This window comes from Hyperolius riggenbachi, chromosome 7 (assembly GCF_040937935.1).
Source record: "Hyperolius riggenbachi isolate aHypRig1 chromosome 7, aHypRig1.pri, whole genome shotgun sequence".
In the NCBI taxonomy this organism is placed as follows: domain Eukaryota; kingdom Metazoa; phylum Chordata; class Amphibia; order Anura; family Hyperoliidae; genus Hyperolius; species Hyperolius riggenbachi.
The window spans coordinates 30,301,919-30,322,390 of NC_090652.1; the positions used below are offsets into that span (position 1 = coordinate 30,301,919).

A 20,472-nucleotide genomic window follows, 5' to 3' on the forward strand; every position below is an offset into this window, starting at 1 on the left:
TGTGTGTACCTTCCTGAGGAGGAATGGAGGATGGCTGAGGGTGAGCAGTGTGTTTGTCACAGACTCACAGCCAGCCAGTGTGCTTATGTGTTGAGCTGCAGCATGTCATGTGAGAACATAAATAAAGTAGAGTAAATTGTTGGGTGCTGTGCAATCATTCCAAATTGGCAGCGGGGGAGGGGCGGGGGAGGGGGGGGAGGGGGGGGGCGTTGGATTAGGGGATACACATCCTTACAAGTTTGCCTCAGGCAGCAATTAGTCTAGAGCCAGCCCTGTGCACGCCCTATGCTGCCATCCTCTGGCTTCCAATCACATGACATTGAGAGGAGAGCAGCACAGAGCGTGCAGCTGCTGGGAGGAAGAGAAGACCCAACACAGCACTGGAGCAGGCACATATTACACTTCTGTGCTGCGCTTAGTCTACAGAAGAGGAGGAGGAGAGGACCCCTGCTAACCACGCCCCCCTCCCCAGTATGGTAGCCAGATGTGCCCCCCTCCCTCAACCCTCTTCCACCCCAGAATAGAAGCTTGATGTGCCCCCACCTCCCACCTCAGTTAGATGGGTCCCCATCCCTCAACCCCTCCTTCTCCCACTCTAATATGTTACATAGATGTGCCCCCCTCCCACACAATCCCCCTTACCGCCGAAGGTTTGATGTCCTATCTGTCCAGAAGGGAGTAGTTCACTGGGCGAGGGGGGGGGGGGGGGGGGAGGTGTCAATATGAATATTACCCTGTCGGCACATGCCACAGGGTCATTTGACTTTTTTTGCAATGCGATGGGCGGAGCATTGCACTGCAATCGCACTGGCCAGGTGTAAAACTGTCCTCAAAAGAAAGATGACAGGCAGTTCCATTTATAGCTGACAGGTGGCAGTATGGTACCTTTTCTCATGAATGGGGAGACTGATTGGTCCATAACAGAGGAGGGGACAGCAGTGTAGTTTGTCAGAGGATTCTCTTTCATGGCCTTGAAGGAGGTGTGCTGACAAATCCTCTCCACAACCTCCTCCGAGAGATCTTTACCCAGAAACCTCACCACTTTTCGAACTTCCCGTTTCGGGTCCTAGAAAACGGAAAATGAAGCAAGTTAGTTATATACCTTACACTTACGTGTTGTACTGTATTAGGGATGGTAAGGCAGTGTATTGGGTAGAACCTCACTTTGATTCTTCATGGCCTGTATTCTGCAAGATGCTGGGAACATTCCCTCGAGATTCTGCCACGCCCTGACATGATGACATCACCTAAGTTCTGCAGATCTGCAAACATCTGCCTATCGTTAACATAACATTTGGGCCAACTTTACATTATTAGCATATCACTGATGACTAGAGCTGTCCAATGGGATACTTTTAATTCTTTCTTGCATGCAAGTTTTATGTCAATTGTATTCACTTCGGAATTGGTGTTGGTAGTTTGAACATAATTACTTTAAACTGCAGTATAGTAAAACAACCACACGATGTCACTTCGTGTAAAATGTGATGGTGATCTTTATGGGATTGCTGTTTCCTGTATTCTCTCTGTTGTAAGTAAGTTGCATTACCTGATGGTGGTGTATGATATATCTCTGCGTGTTTTTCTTCAGTAAAGAGTTCTAACTTGTGTTATACTGGGTGCCTATCTCTGTGTACAGACCACATCAGTTGGGGCAAATTAGATCCACTTCCTGTTGATTTGGTTTGGCCCAGTTCCATTATAATTGCACGGTAGCTAAAAATATTAGAATCTCATTGGCTCAGTGACTCTGTTGACCTTTTCTGTGAATCCCCTATGCTACTGCATTCCAAAATTCCAAACCACCCCCACTCTGGACCAATTCTCACCCCACTATGTGTGGTCTCAGCAGAAATCCATATACATCAGATCAGGCCACATTTTCCAGTCTTTAGCCATACAGTTTTGGTGATTCTGAACACACAGCAGCCTTAGATATATCTTCTTGGCTGACAGGAGGGGATCTCAACATGGTACGATGGGTTATTGAAGCCCTTCTGTCAGCTGAAATCAGTCTGGCCATTTTTCTCTGACTTCTCTCAGCATTTCAATCTGCAGAACTACCTTTGTTGATACATGCCGTTTCTGAGTAAGTTCTAGAGACTCTGTTAAACCTTTATTTGTAGAAGCAATATCATATGTAGCCATAGCCCAAATTCAGTACAAAAGAATAGAGGAAGAGAGTTTTTTTTCTAAGTATTTTGAGACTCCCTATTTCAGAGAAAAGGGTTTTCAATTCTAGTTTCAATTCTAGTGGTTTCATTACTAATTTTTCGCTATACATATTAAGGTCAACCGACCACCATTTTTTAGCACCCAGGGCAGCTCAATAGCACATAAAAAATGCATGCCAATAATGTGTCTCATTATTACAAAAAAAAATCAATTTTCCCTTTTTATTGGCCTACTTTAGCTGGTCTGGTCGACCACAGAGGTTTCGGGCAGCTAAGTAATTGTTTTATTTCACACATTAGCAAGAAGTAAACAATACCTTTAATCAACCGAGGGGGGTGGGCAATTAGGACAACTTCTTCAAAGAGTTTATCCAGAGGAAAGATGAGAAGATAATATCTGTGACTTCTGTAAACAAGGACAGCTAGAAGGGGAGGGGAGAACTTGGCAGCTCCCCTAGCTATTAGAAACCAGGAGAAATTCCACCAAAAATGGGTGCTTAGTTCCCTTTAAGGATGGTCAATGAGATGCAAATAATTTCAAATTTATGCAGGATTATGCACATTTTGTAAGCACTTTTATTCAGCTTCCAAATGGGCCAATCAAATTCCATCTTGACTGTAAAAAAATATGGAGATTTACACCAAAAGTGCTGAGAAATCCTCAATGCTCCCCCTTACACAGGTGTACCCCACCAACAAGGTAATGAGAACAGGGCTGTTCGTAATCTTAAAAATATGACAAAGGGGTGTATAAATAGCCCTTATTACCCCTAGGATCACAGGGGGGCCCTGGAGGCTGTGGGGGCTCACTCCTCCCCCTCTCTCCACCCACATGTAGAGGATTGCAGTCCTCCATGCTTCACAGCCGCACACTCTCTGCTGCCATTCGTTAGCTCCTGGTCACATGACTGATGGGAGTCACATAATGTGTGAGAGTGTGGCTGTGAAGCATGAAGCATTTTTCTTTATTGGCAGGCTGCACTTCTGTAGGGGGGGGGGGGGGGGGGGATATTGAGGGGCCTATGGACCTGGGGCATAGCTCCCAACTGTCCCTCTTTCGGAGGGACAGTCTATCTTTGGGAGCCCTGTCCCTCTGTCCCTCTTTCTTCCTCACGTGTCCCTCTATCAGGACTTTGTCCCTCTTTCTATGTAAATATATATATTTCTCTACTAAAAAACGTGATTGATTGACTCTAAACTTTATTCCTATCCTTTAAATTACTATATTACTAATTTTAAAATGTTAATATGAAGGAAAAAATGAACCAGGATAGAAAGGACCAGTGTGGTTTGAATTATAAAACAACATATTTTTCTTATAAAATCTTTATGGTATGCGTGACTAGGGGTGTGTTGGGGTGTGATTAGGGGTGTGTCAGAGGCATTGGCTTAAAGAGAAACAAGAATTGAACTTTATCCCAATCAGTAGCTGATACCCCTTTTTACATGAGAAATCTATTCCTTTTCACAAACAGACCATCAGGGGGCGCTGTATGACGGATATTGTGGTGAAACCCCTCCCACAAGAAACTCTGAGGACCGTGGTACTTCTGGCAGTTTCCTGTCTGTGAACCTTGCTGCATTGTGGGAAATAGCTGTTTACAGCTGTTTCCAACTGCCAAAAAAGCATGCAGCAGCTACTTCACCTGCCAACAGTAAAAATGTCACCACGTAATAAATGTCAGAATGTAAATCAGGGATTTAAAAGATTTTACAATGGGCAAACACTGACTAAATCATTTATGCATAATTATTGAAAAAATAAAGCACTTTTTTAATTACATTATTTTCACTGGAGTTCCTCTTTAAGTGTCTCTCTCATCTCAAAAAGTTGGGAGGTACGCTGGGGGGCCCCATGCATTCTAGTTACATGCTTGAATATGATATGCCCAAAACTACTGATATCAAATTGGTAAACAAAAAGAAAAAAGGGATTTTCATTACCGGAAAACTGGTTAAGCCCCACCCTCTTCTAAGTTTTGTATGTAGACCCAGATGCCTCACCTCTAACATGTCCTCATAGAAGGCATACAGGACGTTTGGCTGGTGTCTCAGGTCCCACCACTCTCTCACATGGGTCCACCAGGAACCAAACCCAGCTAGGAGAGACGGGAGGCAGATTATTGAGCGCACAACAACACCGGCCACCAGTAAAGCATGGTCTTGTAGATGTCTCACCATTTCCTTGCATGAACCTCTCCAGGTAGTCCGCCCAGGTCCCTGGATCAGGATGCAGCTGGTTCATCTTATCGAAGTGATAGTAGGACACGACCACGTCTTTAGGATTCCTCGCCACATAGATCACCTGCAGGAAGAGCCAGACAGGTCATGTTCTCTGGGAGTCTGGGTCCATGTTAAAGGACACCCAAGGTGAAAATAAACTAATGGAATAAACAATTGTATCTATCCTCCTTCTTCTAAAAAATGACTTTTTAAGGGGATCGGTTGAAAAGGGCGCCCGAGGTGCCTGTATGAAAAGGGCGCCGCCATAGACATCAATGTTATTTCTGGAAATATGGGCTACAAGGTGTAGAAAAGGGCGCCCGAGTTTTGATATAGGCTACAAGCGGGCTCCCCTTTGTAGCCCATATTTTTTTTTCGGCTACAAGGTTTTCGGCTACAAGCGGGCTCCCCTTTGTAGCCCGTATTTTTTTCGGCTACAGTAAGGTGCCTCTCTGTAGCCCATATTATTGCCTTTTTTTTGTAGCCTAAGTTTTTATATGGGCTACAAGCACTGTAAGCCGAATTATTTCACTACCCCACTATCCATGGCGGCCTGGAGGGGGAATAGTAATTAACACATCCCGGAGTTTTTTTGCAGCCGAAGTTTTTATATGGGCTACACCAGGCGCCTTTCTTTTTTGTAGCCCAAGTTTTTATATGGGCTACACCAAGCGTCTTTTTTTGTAGCCGAAGTTTATATGGGCTACACCAGGCGCCTTTTTTGTAGCCGAAGTTGGTATATATATGGGCTCCACCAGGCGCCCTTTTTTACCGGCGCCCTTTTCATGTAGACCCTTTTTAAGATATTCCACAGTTTTATTTTATATTTAAATCTACTTTTTAAGTTTTTACTGTTTTATTGTCTTTGCTCAATGACACATTCATTGAAGTATGCCAGAGCTAAAATCTATGAACTATAGGGGTTGATTCCCTATAACTAATATCGTGCCTTATCATCAGAGTTAACATGCCTTATCAGAGTAGCCTAGAGAGCGCTTCAAACTTATGCCTGCTAATTGGCAATGACGAGAGTTCCACTCGTCCTGCCCTGAGCCCCTGTGCGTCCAATCACTTTAAATGACATTATCCCCGCACTTTGATTGGCCCAATAGGCTGCCACTTGACAGGAAACTTGACAGGCAGCCTATTGGGCCAATCAAAGTGATTGGACGCACAGGGGCTCAGGGCAGGACGAGTGGAGCTCTGATCATTGCCAATTTGCAGGCATAACTTCATAGAGCTCCCTATGCTACTCTGATAAGGAATGCTAACTCTGATAAGGCATGGTAACGCCGATAAGGCATGTTATCTCTGATAGGCCACGCTATTTGTTATAGTGAATCACCCCCATTGACCCTTTTTATCTCTTTCCTGTTCTCAGAAGCCATTTTCTGCTACGAAAGTGTTCTATGCTAGGTACACACCATACAATTTTCTGTTAGATGTTCTGTTAGATTTACCTGCCAGATAGATTTTTTTTTTTAACATGTTGAAAAAAAATTCTATCTGGCAGGTAAAACTAATGTTTTTCCGCTCGATTTTTTATCCGATAGTTTTTTACGCTCGATTCTCTTATCTTCCGCTCCTTTTTCTTATCTTTTTCCATTCACTTCTATGAGAAATCGACCCAAAAAACGATCAGAAGGAATATCGGACATGTCAGAAATTATCTATCGAGCCCATCTACTGAGCGGAAAAACGTATGGTGTATTCCCAGCATAAGTCCTGACTCAGACAGGAACTGTCACTTACATACCTGATGTTTAACTCTTTCAGGCAGAGAAAGAAAAAGAGGAACACAGCACAGTTATTAGTGTGCTAGGCACTGTACATACACATGTCTATCTCATCATGTCACATGTCACCTCAGGTATCCTTTAAGCTAAGTCAACTTATGGGAATTGTGTACAATCCTCTGGTCGACAGCATTGCATGCTGAAACTATACAATTCCTGCTAGATTTGGTACTGCATTGCACTTCATTGGCTGACGGGCTGACGTGGTGCCCCCTGCTGGACACATAGGGCCTGATTCACAAAGCGGTGCAAACTTTTTCGCGGACTTTTGCGCGTGCAAAGTGCCGCAATTCGCGCGATCGCGGACTTTTGCGCGCAATTTGCCGCAAATTGCGCGTGCAAAAGTCCGCGATCGCGCGAATCGCGGCACTTTGCGCACGCAAAAGTCCGCGAAAAACTTTGCACCGCTTTGTGAATCAGGCCCATAGTCTACAATTACAACGGTTTCCTCCCACATCCCAAAACATACAGATAAATTAATTGGCTTCCCCCTAACTTGGCCCCGGACTATGATACATACACTACATGATGCATACATAGACATATGACTATGGTAGGGACTACATTGTAAGCCCCTCTGAGGGACAGTTAACTGACAATATGGGGCTTGATTCACTATGCGGTGCTAACCTACTTAGCACGTCTAAAGTCTTTAGACGTGCTAACCAGGGTGCTAAGTAGGTTAGCATCGGATTTCTCAATCAGATTGCGCGCAAAGTTTTACGCGCGCAAAGTCCTATGCGCGCTCCAAGTCCCATAGGCTTTAATGGGCACTTTGCGCGGAGCGCCCTGCGCGCGTAAAGTTTTACGCGCGAAAAGCTTGTTTAGACGTGCTAAGGGGGTTTTCACAGGCGTGCTAACAGTTAGCACCGCTTTGTGAATGAAGCCCATACTCTGTACAGCGCTGCGTAAGATGGCGGTGTTATATAAATACTAAATAATAAATATGTCCGACCAAATCTCTCACCTGGTTTTTGCTGAATCTATGCAATTCCTGCTAGATTTGGTACTACAGACACAGATGTATATAATTACACTTGATTGGCTGACAGGCTGTCTGTAGGCTATATGGAATGGCAGATTGCTGGCTGGGAGTGAGCATTTGCTTCTCTTGTATTTTGCCCCAAGTTAAATAAGCTGCTGGAGAAATTCATTTATGCATTTTTTCATCCCTTTGTTTATAGATCACTTTGAAAGAATTTTCATAACTACTTTATCAGCCCATGAAAAGTTTGTGTTTGTGCCTGAGAGTGTAAACGCTGCTGCTGTTTTCCCAAGTGGAACCCAGCCAATCTATTCTTCCTCAAGGTGACTCAAGTATTTTTCTCTTTTTGTTTTTCTCTCCACTGAACTTCTAAGCATTAGTTTAACTAAAGACAGAGGCTGAAATCTAGTCACAAGTTTTGCAGCTACATATTAGAAACATTTTAATACATACAAATAACACATGTAATTCCCTTTTAAAGCCCAAACAGACCCAAAACTGAGCATGTAAGTAGAAGTATTCCCTTTGGAGGTGTAAAAAGTAGCTTGTTGGATACGGTTGGGGGCAGGGGGTAGAATAAGGTTAATTGCCCACAGGGGGGCTGGAAGGGTGTTAAGGTTAGGCTCCCACGGAGGGGTTAAGGTTGGGCACCAGGGGCAAGTTAAGGTTAGGAAAGACCAACTGTGTGTGTGTGTGTGGGGGGGCGGGGGGGCGGGGCGGTTAAGGTTAGGCACCAACAGGGAGGGTTCTGTGTAAAAGTAGGGAGGGGTTATGTCATAGTAGTATATCAGCAGATATGCACCTTAAGGTAGGGGTTGTCATACTCAAATACAAAGTGGTCCGAAATTGTACACTGGGACATATTTGCGGGACAACCTCAATGTCTACTGGCCACCTTCCTCTCTTATAAAGTTCCCTGGTGTCTAATGGCCCTCCTCCAACCCCTATACAACTGTATAGGGTCTAGTGGCCTTCCTCCCTCCCTACACCCTGGTGTATAGAGGCCCCCACCCTCCCCTATACAGTTCCCTAGTGTTTAGTGCTTTCCCCCCACCTCCCCCATATGGCTTCTCTGGTGTTCTAGGCCTTCACCTCCAATATAGTTTCCCTGGTGGTCTACAGTGGGCCAAACGTAATGCAAAGTGGGGAAACCACTTGAGAGTCAAATGTAATGGCTCTGAGGGCCTGATTTGGCCCGCAGGTGGGAGTTGACGCCTGATAAGAGCAGGATTGTCCCACCTCTCTGGTAGAATTAATCTGTTTGCCATAGGGATCTTTGATTAACTCCTATCACCTATTTGACTCAGGCATTTTCACCTGACCTGATAAACAGCAACCTTGCCCATACCTTGACGTTCTTTTCCAGCAAGGACTTTGGAAGGAGGGATATCGGGAGGTGGGTCTTGATTATTCTTGGAGAAGGCAGAGAGTCGAGTATCTGAGAGCCTGCAAGGGGAGAAGAGGTTACTCTGTGTGGAATCATAAGGGTATATACAACACAACATCCAAGAACGATAATAAATACCCTGCATGTCTATGCCTATTGTGTGTCTCCTCTGTTTTGATTAGCAGTCCCCGGCACCGGCGGGGGTCACCTGATGCCGGATACATGTGCTTAATAACACCAGAAACAAGCATGCATCCAATCCACTCAAATCTGACAATAACGTCAGAAACACCTGACCTGCTACATGCTTGTTCAGGGTTTATGGCTAAAAAGTATTAGAGGCAGAGGATCAGCAGGACTGCCAGGCAACTGGTATTGTTTAATGGTATCCCTCTCGCTTCAGGTGTCCTTTAAGCTTATAAGTTCCTCACACAAGGACAATTCCACACATACCGGTTGTTTGTACAATCCAACTTGTTTTCAGGAGATAGTGATATTTATAACTAGAGCACTCATGGAGCATGTGATCAATTTAATCAGCTGATATATTTGCAAGCAGGGCCGGATTTGTACTCTTTACCGCCCAAGGCCTATCAGCAGCCGACCCCCTCCAGTATAGGTATCCTGATGACTCCTCCCCCCTCCAGTATAAGAAGCCAGATGACCATCCCTCCCTTCCGTATGGATTGCCTGATGACCATCCTCCCTCCAGTGTAGCCAGGTGACCCTTTCCTCTAGTGTAGCCTGCTGCCCACCCGCCCTTTGTCCTGCGGTGCCCTAGGCCATGGCCTATGTGGCCTTGACTTAAATCCGGCCCTGTTTGCAAGGCTCTGATTTGCTGTGATCACTTCCTGCTTTGACACATGATCACAACCAGCAAACCGGAGGCTTAAAAATCTATTAACTGATAAAAATGGTCACATGCTTCCTACACCATGCTAGTGGGAGCAATATTTTCTACCCGTTGGTGCTAGCCTTCAATTTTTTAATGATTATTTTAAAAGCTACGTTTTACAGCAAGTCTGAAGCCAAAAGTAAAAAAAAACCAGATACCTAAGGAGAGGGAAGGCTCTGGGTCCTATAGAATCTTCCCGTTCCTCATCCTCTCATTCCCCCGCAGGCTCATCCGTTCAAATCTCCCACTGCAGGAGGTTTCGGAAGTCTTCACTAGCCCAAGTGCTCCCAAAGATGGGGAGCTGTGTACTGCACACATGCGAGTGCGCAGGAGAGGGCGGTCACGCGTGCGCAGTATGAAGTGGCCTGTCTTTAGGAGCCCAAGTGCTCCCAAAGACTTCGAAAGCCCACCTGCAGCATAAGCGAGCAGTCTCCGACCCATGGCTAACGAAGGAGCCAGCGCAGGAACGACGGGACGAGGAGAGGAGTGGGAAGGCTCTATAGGACCCAGAGCCTTAGCTCTCCTTAAGTATCGTTTTGTTTTATTTATTTTTTCTATTTTTGCCCCTTTAAGCCTTGTAAACATGCCCGACTACAGTTTGCCAAGCCGGCTGATATCGATAGATTCAGCCGATAGTCACATGTGTGTACAGAGGCCAACGACCAGCAACAAATGCTTGGTAAGCGACAAGCCCAGCGGATCAACTTGGGTGATCAGTGGCCAACTTTTTTAAACACGCTGCTCCACCACCACCACCACACATGCATTGCTTCGTCATCCCTCCACTGCCGCACAGCAACAGTACGCATGTCAGCTACACAGCTGTACAGGCCAGCCCAACGGTGACGTCAAAGAAGATGGGGTTCTGATCCCTGATGGGAGACATCAGTTGTTTGGTGTGTATGCACCTGTAAATAGTAATCCTCCAGTAGGGATAATTTTGAGTGCTAATCAATTTGTATTTGGGTCTATTGTATTGTTGTATTAGCTGTATTAGCAAGACAATGTTATTTTGCTTTAGAACATAACAGATTAGTGCAAGTTTGCTTTAAAAACACTGTAATAAAGCCCAAAGTACATTTTCTGGACATACCTGGAGGCACCACTCCCGGGACGCAGAACTCCAGCATTGGAACCTTCATGTGTATGGCCTGTCTCCGGCTCTTCTCAACATCCCCATCGTTCAGGATGAGGTCCACGATCTCACTCATCCATGTTGTACCTGGGTGGAAGAACGCATGGACCAGAGTCAGGCCAAAACCATTTCATCATCCATTGACCACAAGTCACCCAGACCTCTAGATACCTGATTTGGGGTAGGTGGCCACTAGAACATCATCTTCTCTTGCCTGGAAGTTATCGATGTGATCCCAGTTTTGAGCGAAAGCATAGATGATTGGCACACCTCGCACTTTAACCCAGTCTCTCCGAATCCATTCTGAGGTGAGATCCATCCTTGTGACCTGCGCAGAACGAGACAAGTTCCTGAGATACTTTGCTGAGGTTCAGGGTGGACCTCATAGGTTCGTGTCTTGCCTACTCTGTGCCCATCCTACAGTCACCTGTGGCACAGAAGCTTTTCGGCCAAGCAGGTTATATCCGCCCAAGTTTATTTGTCCGATAGCAGGACTTCACAGCCTGCAGCTCAATCCTAGCCGTGTGCAACGCTTGGCAAACAAAACCTACTTTATTTCTCCCTTCGGCCCTCTCATTCTGATGCAACACATTCTATCCCAGCAAAGCAAGTGAAGGAACAGAAGTCCTGCAGTTCCCTAAGCCCTCTCTCTCTCTCATTGTATGCTCTCCCTCCCACCTACTCTACTGGCTCGGATGTAATGTTATGTAATCTTCCAGCAGATTCATGTTTTAGGTGTTTAGGGACAAGTGTTTTAATGATTTAGACAGTCTTTGCCAAAATTCACAGAGAACTGAAACCTTTTTCCTTATTATCCACTTCCTTCAATTTTCATAATCTCTTTATTTCAAGACTCTGGTCATTAAGACTCTGTAAGATGCATTAGTGTCTAAAAACTGAAAAAATAGAACCCTATGTTAGGCCATGTTGATGCTTTAGATCCTACTGGAGAAAAGTGCTTTCAAATTTTGTTGTTGTTGTTGGTGTTTTACCGAGTGTTCGACTTCCATGTCAGATAGCATTTGTTGAGATTGTCGTGGCGCTGTTTTGCGCCAGGAGATGCCCAGTGAAGTCCAGAATATGGATCCATGACCTTTCAAGGTGCAGTCTGGGCCATTTCCTGTTGTGAGCGTGTTGGGAGCACATTATCCACTCATTGTTATATTGTTTGAAACTCGTGGGGTGTTATCATCAAGGCCAAATACAGGCGGTTTCAGTGCTCAGCGCTGAGCGCCGAAGCTGGGCACCACTATAGCAGTATTGCGATAGTGCGCAGGGCGCGTAAGGGTTATTCGGAGTTCATCCGTAGCAACTCCTAGGGGGAATAGTATTCGGCTTCATTCAGACCACCCTATGTCCAGCAGTGTACCTATACATACACCAATTATAGGGCTTGAGCTCAAGGTACTGGTGTAAGACGTTGCACCAGAAGTGATGCTGAGCTGATTGTCTGTTGAGTACCAACGCCACCGTATATAGTAAGGTATTTTACCCGGTGTTTCCTGGCATTTTCCTAGGGAGAGGAGCGAAGGAATGTTGGGTTTTAACACCGGTGTGAATCTAATCTAACTTTCCAAAAGTTTCTTACTGGTCATGCCGAGCTTACTGATCTGAGGAGAACATCAGTGACTATAACTGATTACAGTAGCGTCCAGGTTATTCGAAACTCAGCTAACCAGAAGTCTCAACCAACCAGCAAAATTCACCAGCAGTACACACAGTGGTGATGGCCGACTTCTTAGGCTGTTTGTGGGCTCTGCTGTGCTTAACCCCTTGCGTTCCAGCAGTCTCTGGCCTTAAAGAAAAACTCCGACCAAGAATTTAACTTTATCCCAATCAGTAGCTGATACCCCCTTTCACATGAGAAATCTATTCCTTTTCACAAACAGACCATCAGGGGGCGCTGTATGACTGATATTGTGGTGAAACCCCTCCCACAAGAAACTCTGAGGACCGTGGTACTCCTGACAGTTTCCTGTCTGTGAACCTTGTTGCATTGTGGGAGATAAAAGCTGTTTACAGCTGTTTCCAACTGCTAAAAAATCATGCAGCAGCTACATCACCTGCCAGCAATGAAAATGTCACCATGTGATAAATGTCAGAATGTAAATCAAGGAAAGGAAAGATTTTACAATGCGCAAACACTGACTAAATCATTTATACATAATTATTGTAAAAATGAAGCACTTTTTTTATTACATTATTTTCACTGGAGTTCCTCTTTAAGGACCAGAGACTGCTGGTACCACAAAACGGCGCTTACCGATGAATCGCCGCACATACAGTCCACTTTGGCCGGTAACGCAGTTCTCCCATTGCCACAGGCCCCTCTCTCTGCCGTCGCTATGGCGGCAAAGGTCAGTGCACCGGTCAGGAGCTGCTTTCATTGGCTCCTGACCCTGTCCATCAATGTGTGTCAGTGTTATATAGATGGCAAGAAGAGTGAACTGCGGCGGGGAGAAAGTGGCGCAATCGGCGGTAGCGGCAGGTGTGCACGGGCGGGGAAGTTGAAATCTATGTCCTGTCAGAACCACGCAGCCACCAGCAGGACATAGATTTCAACCAACACGGTCAAGAAGCGGTTAAAGACTGGGTTCCAAGGGTCCCCAAGGTAAATATACTTTACTATATTTTAACGTTTAACATGGAGTTCATAGTATGTGTATAGAGTGGAGTATAGTGCTGTATTTGTTGGGCCTATTTTTAACATTGAGTCTTGAGCAACCAGAAAGGTGCCGTTTAACTGAGACTCTACCATATTATTTACTATTATTATTATTGCTGCGGCTTTATATACAGGGCCGGTTTCTCTCATGAAGCAAGGTGAAACATTTGCATCAGGTGCGGCATGTTTGTACTGTGTTTACACTAACAACATGCAGTCAGAGGAGGTGAAGAGATCATCATTGGGGAAAAGCAGCTTGTTGTGCTGAGTGAGGAGTCTGACAGTGAGTAAGGAGGGGGAGAGCAGCAGTGCTTCATTTAACTTGCACAGCAGAAGGGAGGAGGCGGCACTGATGTCCTGACTGAGGAGGAATGGAGTGTCTGAGGGTGAGCAGTATGTTTGTCACAGACTCACAGCCAGCCAGTGTGCTATTGTGTTGAGCTGCAGTATGTCATGTGAGAACATTAAATGAAGCAGAGTAAATTGTTGGCAGGGGCACTCCTGGTAATATAGAGCCTATGTCAAACACTTACATTGCACATCCCCCCCCCCCACACCTCCCGTTCAGAGCCCCCTTAATCCTTTTAAAACAGCATCCTTTCTCGCATGCATGTGTTATGGTTGCCTGTGTTTTTTGGCTCCGATATTGCTGAAGTTTCTTGTTTGGAAATATCACTTCTTATTCCCTCTCTGCCCTCTTTTCTAACACTAAGCCAAGTGTGCCCCAAATACAGAATTAATCTGATCTGAAGTCTGAGTAATGGGGAGGCATGGGGCAAGCATGGCAGCACAGCACAGGGGCAGGCATGGTGCCCATGGGGCTGTGGCGCCCATGGCATGAGCCATGCCTGCACCCCTCTAGATACGCCTCTGATTGTTGGATGCTGTGCGATCATTCCAAATTGGGGTGGGGGGGGGGGGGGGGGGGGGAGGATAGGGGCTTGCATCCTCACAAGTTTGCCTCAGGGAGCAAAAAGTCTACAACCGACCCTGTTTATATAGTGCTATCATCTTCTGTGGAGCTGTACTATAAAATACACCTTTATTTCCAAATAAAATATTGTCGCCATGCATTGTACTAGGGACAAAATTTAAATGTTGTAATAACCGGGACAAATGGCCAAATAAAATATGTGAGTTTTATCTACAATAGCACATTTTATTTTAAAACTCTAATGGCTGAAACCTAAGAAATAATGATTCAGCCTGAAATTGTTTGCATCGTTGATCGGGCTTGCTCTTGGCAGCACCAATTTTCATCTGATCCGATTATAATAATCAAATCGGTTGGTCGATTGGCCACCAAGTCACCTGATGTATGGCCACCCCAAAACTACTATTACAATTATAGACTGGTCCCTTCTTGGTCAGGGGTCAAACTAGCAAAACCAGCAGGCGATTAAATACTTGTTTCCCTTACTGTACAGACAGTAAAAGCACAGATCTAAGAAGAGTTTATTCCTGGAGTGAAGTTGGACCACTATCGCGAAAATCGTACAATTTAAAATACTTGTAAACAAACAAACAAGTAGTATGTTTTTTTCAGAGTAAAATGAGCCATAAATTACTTCTCTCCTATGTTGCTGTCACTTACAGTAGGTAGTAGGAATCCAACAGAACCAACAAGCTTTGGGCTAGTCCATCTCTTCATGGGGGATTCTCCGCAAGGCTTTTATTCTTTATAAAGATATTCACTAAAAAGGATTTAAACAATGCTGCTGGCCAGCTTCCCTGCTCGCTGCACACTTTTTTGACCATTGGACGAATTAACTGCCATTCACTAAGTGCTTTTCAAAATGAACAAAACCCTGAGAATCCCCCATGAATAGATAAACTAGTCCAAAACCTGTCGGTTCCATCAGATTTTTACTACTTACTGTAAGTGACTGGAAAATAGGAGAAAAGTAATGTATGGCTCATTTTACTCTGGAAGAAACCGACTTCTTATTTGTATGTGTTTTTTTTTTACAATTTTGGCGGTAGTGGTCCTTTGTGTGCGAGTACACTGTCACTTTAAGCTGAGGCATGTTCTCTGTACATTGTGCAGTGCAGCTATTCATCTCACAGTAATCCGCCTACAATATAAAGAGGTCATACCCTGAGAGGTACAGTGCGGTGGGTTGCTATGGATACCCAGCAGGGAGCTGTAGGCCCTCATTGTATGCTGCAGACCGGTTCTCAGGGAGTCGGGGGAATAGTCCGCCAGGTCACATCCTCAACTTTATGAATCTCACAGAACAATGCAAGATGGGGGCCCAGCGCAGTGGGCTGACTGGAAATACAAACAACGCACATGTACACCATATGTCTGAAGTCTCAGGGGTCCTGGGGGGAGGGGGGGGTGGTGTTTAACTATCTGAAGGAATCCTGGTACATAATTTCCGACGCAGATCCTACTCAGGCGAGTGACCAGTGATGAGTGAAAATTACGATATTCCTTTCTCATTCATTTTCGTGAAAATAACATTTAATTCAATTGTTTCACACTTTTCACAAATTTTCATGGTAAAATAACGATTTTTCACATCAGAAAGAAAATTTGTTTTCCATGAACAAAATAGAATTTTCCATGTCAAGATGACTTTGGCAAAAATTCGCAAGCAACACCATGGCAGCCTCCGAATGTCTCTCACTTCAAATTTAGAGCTAGAAAAAAAAAAACAGTTTACCTTACCTGGGGCCTCTTGCAACTATCCTAACCCCCCCCCCCCCCCCCCCCGCACTCATCCTGTGCCCATGCCGTTCATCCAAGACCCTCCAGGCAGCAGCATTGACCGGCTGAAAGCTGGCCGCCAGTCACACGCCTCCTCGTTGTGTCCCCGTGTATGGCAGCATTCTGTGTGTGTGCATTACAAGAAATCGCTACGGCGCATGCGCAGAACGCTCACGGCAATGGGAACACTATGAGGTGATGCGCAGCTCTGGGCCTTGCATGCGCAGTAGCCTCCGGCTGGCCATGACCGACCAGCTTTCAGGGGGTCTCCGCTGCTTGCTGGAGGGTTGCGGAAGAATGGCACGGGCACAGGATGACCCAGGGGGCTGCAAGAAGCACCAGGTAAGTTAAACTGAATTTATTATGTAACCCTTTAACCTATCACCTCCAAGGTTTTTCCCCTTAAAGTGAACCTTAACCCAGGGGAATTTTTTTTCACTTACCTGTGGCTTTCCCAGCCCCCTGCAGCCGTCTTGTGCCCTCGCAGCTCCTTGAGTGTCCTCCGGTCCTCGCCATGGGTTAGTTTCGTTTTCGGCCGACTAAGAGTAGGCCCCCGGCAACATTTTTTGGGGTAACTATTGGGGAGTGTGGGAGGTCAGGGGTTAAGTTAAAATGTTAAACATATGTATATTATTGAAAAAAATATGTAGATGTAATTTTACTTTTTGGCCACAAGATGTCCTCGCCGCCCACTTCCTTATGCGTAGTATTACTACGCTAAGAGGAAGTGATGCATGGACGGTCTTTGTGAATGGCAGCACCGCCTCATGGATGGGGACTTAGATCAATTAATGGGAACTGTGCTCCCATTCATTGATCTCCTGGCTAATGAACGGTGGCGGTAACAAGTGCGGGAGCACGCAGGAGGGCGAGCGGGAGCGCGCAGCAGTATTGTTTTTACTAAACGGGGACGTAGATACTCATGCCGGGGGAGGGAAAGTGGTTAAAGAGAGTCTGAAGCCAATAGAAAACAAACAAACAAAGAGATACAGTACTTGCCTAAGGAGAAGGAAGGCTCTGGTTCCTATAGAGCCTTCCCGCTCCTCTCATGGTCCGCTCTTTCCAGCGCAGGATTTCCCTTTCAAATCCCCGGCTTCTCCATCTTTGGGGGTCCGAATGTTCCAGGAGAGGGGCGGCTCCATACTGTACATGCGGGAGCACGCGGGAATGCGTGCAAGTGCATACACAAAACAGAGCACCCGTCTTCAGGAGCACTCGGGCCGAAGCCTCCCACAGCAGCAAAGAGCAGTCTCCGTCCCATCGGTCATAGACTGCTACCGGGGGATCGTGCGCTGGAATGCAGGGACCAGTGGAACAGGAAGGCTGTATAGGACCCAGAGCCTCCCCTCTCCTTAGGTGAGTATCTGATTTTGTGGGGAGGTTTTGAATGGCTTCAGACTCCCTTTAAAGGACAACTGAAGTGAGAAGAATATGGAGGCTGCCATATTTATTTCATTTTTTAACAATATCAGTTGCCTGGCAGCCCTGCTGATCTTTTTGGCTGCAGTCGTGTCTGAATCACACCAGAAACAAGCATGCAGCTAATCTTGTTAGATCTGACAATAATGTCAGAAACACCTGATTTGCTGCATGCTTGTTCAGGGCTTATGGCTAAAAGAATTGGGGGCAGAGGATCAGCAGGGCTGCCAGGCAACTGGTATTGCTTAAAAGGAAATAAATATGGCAGCCTCCACATACCTCTCTCATTTCATTTGTCCTGGAAATGATTGATAATGCAATAGTTGAGGATCAATTTGGCGCTTATCAAAATGGAGATCCCAGACTAAAAGAGAACCCGAGGTGGGTTTGAAGAATATTATCTGCATACAGAGGCTGGATCTGCCTATACAGCCCAGCCTCTGTTGCTATCCCAAACCCCCCCAAGGTCCCCCTGAACTCTGCAATCCCTCATAAATCACAGCCACGCTGCTGACAAACAGCTTGTCAGAGCTGGCTGTGTTTATCTCTATAGTGTCAGTCTGCTGCTCTCCCCGCCTCCTGCAGAACTCCAGTCCCCGCCTGCAGCCCTTCCCTCCCTGCTGATTGGCAGGGACTGGAGCTATGCAGGAGGTGGGGGAGCAGCTGAGACTGACACTACAGATGTAAACACAGCCTCACAGCACGGTTGTGATTTATGAGGGATTGCAGAGTGCAGGGGGACCTTAGTGGGGTTTGGGATAGCAACAGAGGCAGGGCTGTATAGGCAGATCCAGCCTCTGTATGCAGATAACATTCTTTAAACACACCTCAGGTTCTCTTTAAGCAGTGGCAGCTTCCCCTGCCCCTCGGACATGAATTGGGTTTCTGATTTGTGCTATGTCTGTTGGACATAGACAGGTGAACATGCTGTGCCATAGTTTGTGGAGGGCCTCAGTTCACGCAACAAGGACGACCTTCAGAGATGCATTAAGCCATACATGTCAAACCCTAGCCTCTGGCCCGCAGGCCAAATATGGCCCTCAGAGCCATCAAATTTGGCCCCCAAGTGGTGTCCTCACTTTGCATTATGTTTGACCCACTCTAGACCACCAAGAATGCCATATTGGAGATAAAGCCCTTGATCAACAAGGAAGCCATATTGGGGATGGAGGGGGGAAGCACTAGACACCAGGGAGCTGTATATGGGGGGGAGGGTGGTTACAAGACAGCAGGAAACTGTATAGGGGAGGGAGGGGGGCACTAAACATTGAGGTTGACCTGTGACTTGATCTCAGTGTTCAATTCCGGCCCACTTTTTTATTTCAGTTTGACACGCCTGTAATGGTGGCCTAGTAGTAGATTTTGCACCCCTTTGTGGTCATTTTGATAAGCTGAAGTGGAGAGAGGTTAGAGAAGGTGGCAGGTGGTCCCTTTGCCACCCATTAGGCCCCAGGCACCTGCCTAGGTTGCCTGGTGGATGATCCTGCTCTGTCTACCTTCCCCACTCTAAGGCCCCATGACATCTGCCGTGGCTGCTGTGGGTGTAGCGGAGCCAATAATTCACAGATCTAAGCATCAGATATGACAGTGACAGTGGTCTTACCTGCAGCCTCCTCCTTGTGTTGGTATCGGGTTTCAGTAAGCAGCATGTATGTGATCGGTATGGCAGGCGCACATGCATACAAGGTCCCTGGTTTGATCTTTGGCCCAGCTATCAGACCTTTTGTACTTTGTCTAGTAGTGCGATTGGGACACTGGGGAAATTGTGCTTTGAACAGAAAGGAAAGTCAGTGAGCAAAATGTCATCGGAATTGAACGTCGCTAGTTCCAAAAAAAAGGACAAAATGAATTTGTTTCTGGCTCATCATCACCAAGACACTTACAAGACTTTGGCTGAACAGGCTGTGCTCACCTACTTGTAGCCTATGTGGTATATCAGCTTTAAAGCAGACCTGAACTCAGAACTTCCTCTCTGCTTTAAAGAGAAACTCCGACCAAGAATTGAACTTCATCCCAGTCAGTAGCTGATACCCCCTTTCCCATGAGAAATCTTTTCCTTTTCACAAACGGATCATCAGGGGGCTCTGTATAGCTGATATTGTGGTGAAACCCCTCCCACAGGAAACTGTGAGGACCATGGTCCTGGCAGTTTCCTGTCTGTGAACCTCGTTGCATTCTGGGAAATAACTGCCAAAAAAAGCAAGCCGCATCTCCTTTCAGTGACATCACCTGCCAGCAGTAAAAATGTCACCATGTGATAAATGTGAGAATGTAAATCAGGGAGAGGAAAGATTTTACGATGGGCAAACACTGACTAAATCATTTATACATAATTATTGTAAAAATTAAGCACTTTTTTATTACATTATTTTCACTGGAGTTCGTCTTTAAAAGACAAGCAACAGCATAATAACCTTTTAACAATTTGAGGACCAGAGGTCTCTACCCCCTAGTGACCAGGTGATTTTTTTTTTACAATTCAGCACTTCGCCACTTTAGCTATTTGTTGCTCGGTCATACAACTTACCACCCAAATTAATTTTACCTCCTTTTCTTGCCACTAATAGAGCATTTTTTGGTGGTCTCTGATTGCTGCTGCCATTTTTTATTTTTTTATTTTAAAAGATTTTTTTTGTTTTTAATAAAAAAACCTTTTTTATTTCCCTCCCTCCACCCTAAATTGGCCCTGGCTGTGATCCATACACTACAGTACCCTCTCATAGGCATCAGCCTATTAGAGGATTAGATTGTGAGCCACTCCTGGGGACAGTTAAGTGACTAGGCTGTCCCCTGCACAGCGCTGCGCTAGATCGCAGTGCTGTACGAATGTAATTAGCTTTTTTTTTTCTTTAATTCAGCCTGCCAGCTCCAATTGTGGCTGGAAGGCTGATCATGGATTGCCGCTCTGTTGTTGTGCAGGGAATGCAAGCTGCTGTAAGATCAAATTACAAGTTCGATTTGTGATTAGAGACAAATGAGGAGGAATTAGACAGGCTTAACTCTCTAAATACATACAGGGTACATTTCTCTCTGTTTTCCTTCCGTCCTGTCCACTTTAAAGTGTACTTGAAGCAAAACAA

General features: G+C 45.7%; 1 protein-coding gene across 1 annotated transcript in view; it reads right to left on the reverse strand.

Annotated features, from left to right (window-relative positions):
• Positions 1-19,101, reverse strand: part of LOC137525962 (uncharacterized) — a 53,586-nt gene extending 34,485 nt beyond the window's left edge. Inside the window, exons 1-7 of the mRNA XM_068247172.1 lie at positions 18,996-19,101; positions 10,767-10,923; positions 10,554-10,682; positions 8,527-8,624; positions 4,353-4,479; positions 4,179-4,273; positions 886-1,066 (exon numbers count right to left, since the gene is read on the reverse strand). Of these exons, the coding sequence (XP_068103273.1) occupies positions 886-1,066; positions 4,179-4,273; positions 4,353-4,479; positions 8,527-8,624; positions 10,554-10,682; positions 10,767-10,923; positions 18,996-19,073 (865 nt within the window). The 5' untranslated portion in view covers positions 19,074-19,101. The remainder of the gene's footprint in view (positions 1-885; positions 1,067-4,178; positions 4,274-4,352; positions 4,480-8,526; positions 8,625-10,553; positions 10,683-10,766; positions 10,924-18,995) is intronic.
• Between the last annotated feature and the right edge of the window lie 1,371 nt (positions 19,102-20,472).